The sequence below is a fragment of the Otolemur garnettii genome, unplaced genomic scaffold, assembly GCF_000181295.1.
Source record: "Otolemur garnettii isolate 467f Iridium unplaced genomic scaffold, OtoGar3 scaffold00013, whole genome shotgun sequence".
Taxonomy (NCBI): Eukaryota; Metazoa; Chordata; class Mammalia; order Primates; family Galagidae; genus Otolemur; species Otolemur garnettii.
This window is the reverse complement of record NW_003852408.1, coordinates 25,821,247-25,831,572: the sequence shown is the minus strand read 5'-3', so window position 1 is coordinate 25,831,572 and position 10,326 is coordinate 25,821,247. Positions and strand designations below refer to the sequence as shown.

At 37.5% G+C, this 10,326-nt stretch overlaps 1 protein-coding gene across 1 annotated transcript in view; it reads left to right on the top strand.

Annotated features, from left to right (window-relative positions):
- Positions 1-10,326, top strand: part of LOC100940899 (partitioning defective 3 homolog B) — a 315,232-nt gene that overhangs the window by 217,658 nt on the left and 87,248 nt on the right. The window contains exon 13 of the mRNA XM_023510379.1: positions 3,282-3,397. Within this exon, the coding sequence (XP_023366147.1) occupies positions 3,282-3,397 (116 nt within the window). The remainder of the gene's footprint in view (positions 1-3,281; positions 3,398-10,326) is intronic.

Sequence of the window (10,326 nt, the reverse complement as noted above, 5' to 3'; positions counted from 1 at the left end):
TGGGACGACAGGCACCCACCACAACACCAGGCTACTTTTTTGTTGCAATTGTCATTGTTTAGCTGGCCTGGGCCAGGTTCAAACCGTCACCCTTAGTGTATGTGACTGGTGCCATAACCACTGGGCTACAGGCACTGAGCCTATTGATGGTTTTCAAAGCATATAGTTGGTCATAATCAAAATAATGGCAACATACATATATGTATATATCTCATTATGACCAATTTAATAGACATGTATATAAATATGCATTATATTCATAAATACAAAGTAGCCTTTTATTCTCTTAATCATTCTTCATTATACCCCAGCATTTATTTGGACAGGTACTAACTTAAAGTTACTATAACAAGTGGCATTGCCACCTTACTTTTTAAATTAGGATTGGGATCATTTTTACTCAAGAGTGTGGGAAAATTTGAGCTCTTATTTCTAATTTGTCTATGAATACCTATTTTGGTAAGACATCTGAGACATTGAATTGGATTCACCAACACAGTATTCATTTGGGTAGATTCCCACAGTCTGCCTTAATCAGAGCACTTTAAATGCAGTGTGATCTATGTTCCAATGAGGAATATTCTTGTCTATCCTAACCCTGCTCCCTACAGGCTTTCATTAGATGGTGTGGCATCTGCTTTGCTTAACTATTTGGACTTTTGTTATTCCATGATAGGCAACACTCTATTGAAACAAAAAGCTAACTGAAAATGGATACTTCTTAAGAGTTGGTGAGCAAATCTACACCAAAAGGGACAGGCTCAGTTTTTGTGAATTCAGGATCAGCAGCAACTGTGTCCCAAGCTGACCACCGTTTTAGCGAGAGCTGGTCGCTGTGGTCCTGGCTTTGCCCCCAGCCATCTGCATGACCTTGGAACATGAGTGCTCTTCTTTGAGCCTCAGGATCTTATCTAAAAGATGAGGTGACCTTTAATCCCTTCCAGCTCTTAAATTTTTTGATTCTGTAAAGGCCATGAGTCTTTCTGACACTAACCCCCCATCACCACAAGAGATCAAAGGGCAAAGAACTCAGGGCAGATAAAGGTCGAGCAGCACATTTACAGGCCAGTGTCTCCACACCCAACCCAGGGCTCGGGAAGCTCGTGTTCATAGTAGTATCTCAGAATTCTTTAAAAACGGGCTGAAAAGAATCAGAAAACTGCTGTTAGGTCAGGCCAATGTTAGGAACACTGAGTGGGTCAAGGATTTTTGTTGACATTGGCGTGTTTTGCCATCACTGGAGACCATGTGCTTTCCATACTTATCAGGAGCTTCATGTATTGAGACTGTATCCAGACACCAGGAAAGAAACCAAAAAGCAAACAAGAAAGAAACTTTATAACTCAAAAGAATAGAGTTAAACTTCTTGAAATATTTTTATGAAAGCCTGCAGAATCTTTTCACTGGAGAATGCCCCAGGGCCCTCAGAGACTACTCTCACCTACAGAAATAAAGAAAAAGATTATTACTAGCTCAAGTTGATTGAGCCCATACTGTGGGTGAGGCACTGTCCTTGATGTTTAACATGTCTTAATTTATTTAATCCTTACAAAAAACTTTATAGTGTGAATTCTCTTACTATCCATTTTGCGGATGAGGAAACAGAGGCCAAGTACCTTGACATTTCCCTTGAAAGCCCAGGCCCCTAACCATCGCACCACATGACGTTCTCCACCGCAAGTGGAGCAGGGCTCCTAATCACAGACCTACTGAGAGTCCGTCAAAAGCATAGGTAACCGACAAAGCTCAGAAACTCGTAGTCATTTGGGAAGCAAAAGCAGGTCTTCATCTGCTTATCTGTTAACTTAAAAGCTTCTATATATAGCATTTACTCTGTGCCAGAAACTAACCTCCTTACTTTTAAAATATTAACTAATTCTATCCCCTTACCAACCTTTGAGTTAAATGCTACAATTATACTCATTTTATACCCAAGGTCACTGAAGGCCAGAGAGGTCCAGTAACCCACCCGTGTGACACAGCTGGTCAATACCAGAGCCAGGATTTAGAATAGGGCAGACCCACATGGGCATCCTTGCTGTCAAGCACTCTGCCACCTGTTGTGATACCTCCTCAATCTACCCATTGTATTGTAATCATGGGGATTCAGTTATTCACTTGGCGGTATTATTGCTACATCTTAATTTTAATGTTGCTGCAAGACAATATTAAATATGCATGACTGATGAGTTTCAAGAAAAGATTAGACTTATTTTGGTATAGTGAGTTTAAAAAGTCAAGACTCCTGTGCACATTTTAGAAGGGTTCTCACTCAAAACAGTCATTTTGTTGTTACTGTTTTGCTGTTTAAAGTATCAAACTCCAACTGTTTGAAAACCTCAGCATCAGTGCTTTCAGGTTTCTTGAGGATACTTGATTTTGAATTTTCACTGCATTCGAGAGTAGGATTGCAGTTGTGTTGAGAGGAGCCACCATAGTGACTTCCTAAACTGAGGAGAGTACCAAAGGGGAAAGGGGCTATCATTTAATTTATTAAACATATATTAATATAATTATTTCTGGATCAAGAAATAAGCCATTTTCTGTAATTCTCTTATATAATCCCCTCCAACCTTAAGCAAAATAAATAAAATATTCAGCAGAAAGGACATTCCTTGACATGGACTGCAAGTCCCAAGAAGCCTACTAAGGGGCATTTGACATAGCTTGTGTCTAAGTCGTCAGCTGTGCTTTCCCCGTCATCTCCTTTGGTGTTACTGAGGAGCAGGCTATCTGCTCAGCATTAGGAGCTTTAGCAAACACCACTAAATAAAACAGAAAACCAAACTTCTGCAGCCATCAGTCATCTGACAGGATGGTTTCCTCTAAAGGATACAACGCTTTCACTTGTTTTTAAAGGAAGGGCATGTTTAGCCCACAGACATCTCTTAACCTGCTTTAGGGCTTCACTAATATCTGGCACCATCCTTTGAAGTGCCAGTGCTTTCCAGGCTCTCCTTACCCACTTAAAGTTATATAGTGTGCAGCAGGATCCCAATTAGCAGAAATCAGTGAAGGGTAAAACACGGCATTACTCAGAGAATATCTTATTTAAATTGTACAGCATGATAAAATACATGAAAACAGAGTTGCTGCGTCTCATAAAAGAAACCCGAGATTTAAGAATGGGTTTAAAATACACGATTGGAAGCTGCAGACAGAGTGGTGAGTGGCTGTGTTCAAAAGAGAGCTGCCTCCCCAGCCCCCTAACCTTTTTTTTTTTTAAAGATTTTATTTTAAATTTTCTAAACCTAAGTACAGTATATGGCTTCCTTCCACAGCTCTGGGGTGGATTCAGCAGTATTTTTTCCAGATCAGCACATCAACTTCAGATCTGTGACACCGGCCAGGCAGCCTGAATCAATTAATCTGAAAGCCTCGAAGAGCATGGACCTGGGTAAGCCAGGGAGAGGTGACATCCAGGTCATCTCTCCAGCCTCAGCCCATCTATCTCCCCCAATGTCCTGGTTTTGTTTCTTCAACTGAAGCATCAGGGAGCCAGGTCTGCAGAGGCCGGGAGTAAGGGACAGTCCAAACCCCTTACGTTTCTTTAACTCACTTGCCTTTGTGTTTGCTCTGTCACCTCTGCCAGTGAATTTCCATTCCGTATGGGCACATGTGTGGCAGAGCCTGGGAAGAGCATGTGGTTACATGAGTCCCCTCCCTCAGGGCCATCCTTCCCTTCTCCATGTGTGACAGATGGGGATGGCAGCAAAGGAGAAGATTCACCTCTTTATGTGCCTGTCCCCCAAATACAGTGACATCAGTGGGCAGAAGGAAGGGTCCCTGGGGCTTGCCAGACTGAACGTGTCAAGGTGCCTGGGCCTATATTTAAATAATTTCACTGAGGTTCTGAGCACTGCAGGGAATATCTGGGTGACTGTTGGCTGCCAGGGCAGAGCAAGGGCCCCTGTCAACTGTGTATATAAGCCCTGGGACATGGGAACCTGGAAGACATCTCAGATGAGAAAAACCACTGCCTTTCCATAGGCTCTTAGAACACTAGTAGAGAAGAGTGTGGATGCAAAATACTCATTGCTTCCTGAAGACTCAGAGGCCAAGATCTGCAACTGTATGTTCTTGGGGGCATATTATATATTTCATGAGTAGCAAGAAGAAAATAAAATAATCAAAATTGCATGCTTTACCCAAAAAACTGATAAATAGTGCTTATCTGTTACTCATTTACAGGAGTCCAGGAAAATGCTCAATCATGATAAAACAAGAGAAATTGATTCTATTTTTGTATAAATGAACTAAATCACTTGGATGCATTTGCTCTAATCACCTACAGTGAGAGACAGATAGAAAACCTTAACAAGGAAGCTGTCTTGAGCTCTGGTCAGAAGGGTATTTTCTCGAGCACGAACCCTTATCAAACCAAAGGAACAATGCGTGACAGAGACATAAGTTATTACTAATACTTTAAGGAGTGGTTCATTTTTATAGAGTGCTTGATAAACATTTCCTGTTCTGTCTTCCCAATTTCTCTATAAAGAAGATGAATAGCCAAAAACTACTTTTATTTTTGAGGGAAGAAATTTATTGCTGTTTTCCTCATTTAATTAAAAAGAAGAGATCAGCCAATACTGTGGTTCTAAAAAGAAATCTATGCAAAAGAAAATAAAATAACATCCAGATTAATCTAAGGAGAAAAGATATCATCAGATCTATAAAAAGTAAAAGCGAAGGCATGTCCAGACATAGAATTTCTGTTTACACTTTTTGTTATTGGAATCTTTGTTTCTGAAACATTTCTCTTTTAAATTGAAATAGTTCTCGCAAAATGTGAAGACTGAGCAGCCATCCATTGCATTTTATTGTACATATATGTCAACAATAATAGAAATGTTTGTTCTCTTTACAAAGTTGGGTACATCATGAGCTCTTTTCTTTAGGATACGAGCACCAAACTAAAAGCATTGGTTAAAATGCAGCACACAGCAGAAAATCTCAATAACATATATAAAAATATCAAACTTTGGTCCCGTCCAGAAAATGCCAATTCAAGGCTAATAGTCTTGCAGAAGGCCCTGAACTTCGACATTCTGGTGGCGGTCTGATCCCTTCTCCCCAGAAGAGTCTAATGAATGAGCTTAATAAATATGTTGGGTACTCAAAGAGTTAACTCAGGTAATAAGCCCTAGTGGTAAACATTTGAAAGTATCTTTCCCCAAATATTATGATGACCTTGAGTCATGATACTTGTTTGTACCCTCACATTAACCTGAAATTAAAAAAAGAAAAAAAAGTGTCTTTTCTATTTAATGTTAGGAATAGGATAGTGTATGTAGTTTATTTCCATGTATATAGTATGGATCCAATGTCAGAAATTATTTTTTTTTTTTTGCCAAAAAGTAGGTGACCGTATTTGTAAGAATAATACTCTGAAGGAACATCAAGATCCATTCTTTTTAAAAGTTCTAAAATATCCTAAAATATTTAGGTTGAATACCAAGTTAGTGCTGTTTGATTGTTTTTGACGTGGAAGAACAGTAGTTTCATATGGTTTTAAATAAAAAATAGAGAGCAAACCCCCCATTTATTGTGTAACTAGTGTATATTGGGTATTCTTTATAAAGCCTGTAGGAATCTTCGAAGGTTAATCATGGACCCCATCAGCATCATCTTCATTTGCGTTTCATTTTGGCTACTGAGCCTATGCTAGTATTTGAACTTGCATATTAATGAGACACTGTTCCTGTGTTCAAACTGGGTTCCATTTACTTATTTTTGCTTAGATTTCCAAACACAGACAATTCTTATCATGGAAAACAGAGCCTCCCCACTCCCTGTCTCTTTTCCCTAGTCCACAGAAACAAAGATATATTAAAAGTACTTTGCTATCCATATCCGTCCCCCTGTTTTCCTTCCCTATTATGTACATGGCCGTATCACGTGGTCTTTCTTGATAATATTTGTATAGTGGCATAGTCCTGAATCCTGATTTTCAGTTGAATTTTCTCTTCCCCTTTTGATGGAATGTGGGATTCACCAGGGGTCTAATTTTTGTTTTCGCGGAGTTTTTTTGTTTATTAGTATGTTTTATTTTTTGATTTGCTCACTTATATGCTTTGCCGCCAAGGTGGCTATTCGTTACTTCTCTTTCTTTTTCACGTTTAGAATTTTGTTACACATGTCACAAATAATTTCAATCTATTATTTGTCTTTTTAGTTTTATTGTGATATCCTTTACCATTAAACAAGATTTTCATAGTACAGTCAAATACTGTGTTTTCATATTTCCTTCCTTTGTGACATTTGGACTTTATAGTTAGTTCATTTATTTTCTTTCTGGTACCTTTAAAGTTGTTTTATAAATCATTAGCAATCTATAATGTATTTTTTCCAGAGGGTATGAAGTGGGAACATTTTTTTCTCCACATAAATAGGCCAATTATTAATAGCATTTATTGACGTTTCCATTTTTTCTTTATTAATTTGCAATGTAACACATTGAATACTAAACTCCCATATATAAGGGCATGTGATTCTGTTCTATATTAGTGTGTCCCAAGGTAGGATCGCCCTGCTTAAATTGTCATGTTATTACTTTGTATTTTGATTATAGGACAATCTTCCCCTGATTTTTCTTTTTTTGTAAAATTGCTTTGGCTCTTTATATACATATATTCTTCCACATGAACCGTAGAATTAGCTAATCAAAATGAGTTTAAAGAATGCTTCTTCTATGTGTGTGTGAGAATAGTGTGTGTGTGTGTATGTGTGTGTGTGTGTGTATACATGCGACCATTACTTATATTATTTACTCTTGGTTCCTGATAGAAACATTTTTATCAAGCTAAATAAGTTTCTTTGTATTCTTGGATTCCTGATTTTTTTTTCTTAGTTCTTTTATTGTTTTGAATCCAGAATAGATGCTGAATTTTATTGAAGTATTTTAAGGACCTATACAAGGTGATGATGCTTGTTTTGCTCTTTATTCTATTAATAAAATACAAGTGAGTTAATTAACAGGTTCCCCAATAGCGAATCCTTGATTTTTTTCAAATGATTAAATTTTTCTCTTGAAAAGAGAATCTTTTTCTACTTGAAAAGATTCTAACCCAATTAGCTATAGATCCATATACTAAACCTTTCTCAAATGGGTAACACATTATGTGCTCTGCACCATAGGGTACAGCTCTGATTACAGTATTGCCTGGCATCATTAATTCCTATATATCCATTATTGATTTTTTTTAGGCTACTTTGCCTTAGGATATTGTGGATACTTTTACTGGCATGCATATGGTCACATTTAAGTCAGATCAGAAGTGATTAAAATGATGAATAAAAGGAAATTTATTTTTAAATAATTGGGTGTAACTATGCTTATTCAAAGGGGTTAGGGTGTCACTTAAGAGACTGGGTAGATACTTCTGGGTTTTCCAGAAAATCAATCTTTTCCTCCTAATTGTAGGCTTTTCTCTATTTATTTTAATTACCAGAATTACTATGTTCAGCCTGGATCCCTTTAATTTGTTCATAATTGAGCTTGTGTGGGTGTTGAGTTGGAAGCTCTCAGGAGCTGAATAACACAGCTGCCTCTTTGGCCTTTGGCATAGGGTTTTCCCCCAAAGAGCTGCCCTTGTTGGCAATGTGCCAGGGAGCTACATTCAAAGACTTTTTGATGAAGCATAAAAATCTTTAATTTCCAGGCTTGGTGTTTTATGACCCTGTAATACTGTTTAAGAATTAGTCTGAATTATTCAAGGGACAGAACCTCAGCATTTTGTCCCCTTTGTTGACCTGATCTATAGCCCCATTCAAAGTTAAGTTTAAAGGACTATTTTCCACAAGACTATTTTTTTTTAGAGTTTTTCCTCCTGTTTCAAATTGGCCATCCACTCTCATTTCAGAAGGGTGTCCTATAACACAGTTAAGAGAAGGCTGAGGGCAGTGCAGATGGAAGATGCTGGCCAGCTGTCCTGCCTCTGCTCAATGGGAGGAAATGAGCTTAAAGTGATGCATGAGGCATTTAGAAGAAATTCTAAGAAGTTTCCTGACAATGAAGATTGTTAACATTCCATGTCTCATAGTCTCTTTAAAAAGTGCATGTGTCTTAAATAACTCTCCCTAAAATCAAGACAAGAAATAAATTGGCCAATTTCCTTTCAAGATCTGTGATTCAGCAGTTTTTGTCTTGCGTTAGCTGCTTGTCCTATTTTTGTTGTAGTTAAAAAAAAATGTTTTTAAACTCCTCCAATTGAAGTAAATTGTAAATCAGCTGATTTCTTATATCTGCAGAGGTAAATATCTGGGATATATTTTGAGTATAACGTTTTCATAGATGTCAATTAGTTCTCCGAGAGAGGAGTTTGGCATCTCTAATATCAGGCCAAAGATGGGCATAAAAAGGATTCATTAACTCTGCTGCTCAAATGCTTTCTTTTAAAAATATTTTTCATATAGTGAGGTAGTGCTATACGCATTCTTACTAATAGGACAAATATACTGAAGACCGAGTAGCTACGGGAAATTTTATGAATTTGTATATTCTAGTAACTGTGATGCTTATTATCTGTCCCCTATATGTATTATGTTAATATAAATTTTATTTAGATCTATGGATCTTCTTTATTGTCCATTAATAAGTAAACCTCTAAAGATGGGGAAAGCTGAATCAGGTACTGCTATGCTGGATACAACTTAGACTTTAAAGGAAAAACACCAGTTAGATTATAAAAACCAACAGTAACACTTAGAGCATCTGCTCACCTTGTACAGTGGACAAAGAAGTGTATGAAGATGAAGTCATATGTGGGCGCTAAGCTTTATGAGAACAAAATTAAGGAATTACAGAGAATGTTTCTTTGTTTAGCAACAACTGTTTATTGAGTACTTACTGTATGCCAGAAAGTACATTAAACGCTGGGGATTTAATAAGTGAATAAGAGAAAAGGGGTTTGCTACATGTACTTAGATCAAATTCCTGACAGGAAAGGAGAACTCAGGAGCCAGCGAAAGATTTCCCAAAGGAAATTCTGACATGATGATGATAACTTAGGAAGAAAAGGGAGAGGCACTGAAGACACGAGGGTGGCTGCTTCAGGGACTCACTGATAACCACGGCCATGTAGAAAAGAGGAAGAAAGAAGCAAATGGTTAAAAAAAAAAAAAGTGAAAATAATCTGAAAGAATAAATGCAGGAAGAGCTAAACAGCTGCATGAGACGAGGCTTGCAAAACCTAATGAGAGCTTGACAGCCAAGCTATTTTTAAAGCATGAAAAGGAAAGTGTGTGAGGTGGCCCATTGTTTAAAACACCTAGCAGATGTCAGGTGGGAAGCACAGCCACTCAGTTCCTGTGTAAATTTATCTTCACGCACACAAGAGAATGATTTTCGAACTGGAAAGCATGGCTGCCAAGCAATGGAAGTCTAGGCAATTTTATCCCTGTACCCTGAAAGGATTGTAATTATAAAGCTCCTATCCTTATCATTAGATGTTATAAAGACTAGGCCTCACGCAGCAAGGCAAGAAACAGATTATCAATTTTCACAAAGATGGTGAATTCCAGAAACAGCTAGTGATGTCAGTGCTGGTGCTCAGAAAATCCCTATGTCTGTGAAATGGAAAAAGCCAACAGACAGACAGTGGTGGTCACCAGCAGCCTCCAAGGGATCCTTGGAATAACTGGCCTCTGCTTTCTACTCTGGTAGGATTGCTAGACTGGTAAATCAGGAAAATGTTATAAATGTAGGTTATAGTGATTCTTATAAAGGTGTTGCAATTTGTTTTCTGATTGAGATTTATGGGTCAAATACCACACTCGGGTAGATAAAACATTAAAATACCCTTTCCTAAAATGTGCCAATTAATGGCTCATTGTCACCTTGAAGGAAATTAAATAATGCATACTATAAAACTATAGTTGCTCAGACTCATCGTGTACTAATAAAACTCAACAGAATTTGATGAAGACTGGATGTGTATAATTTGGATGAAGGCATGAAAGCCATTCTTAGCAAATTTCAGAAGACATCGTCATAGAGAATTGAGAGATATGTTAGATTAACAGAGCTAACATTCAAATGATTTCTCCAGAATAGGAGAAGATAGAATTTAACAAAGAATGATGCATTCCTCCAACAAGCATTTATTGGATATTCACTGTATACCCAGAAATATCCCAGGTGTGTAAGATGAAGACTCCTATTTTAATGGTGTTTTCATTCTTACTGTGTAAATATATATGGCAAAGTAACACAGGTGAATAACAAAATTTCAGATATTAGAGATTCAGGTAGAAACAATTTCTCTGAAGCCAAATTCAGGTAGAGGTGAAAACTTAGCAGACTGGAAGTTATTTTAAATAGAATGT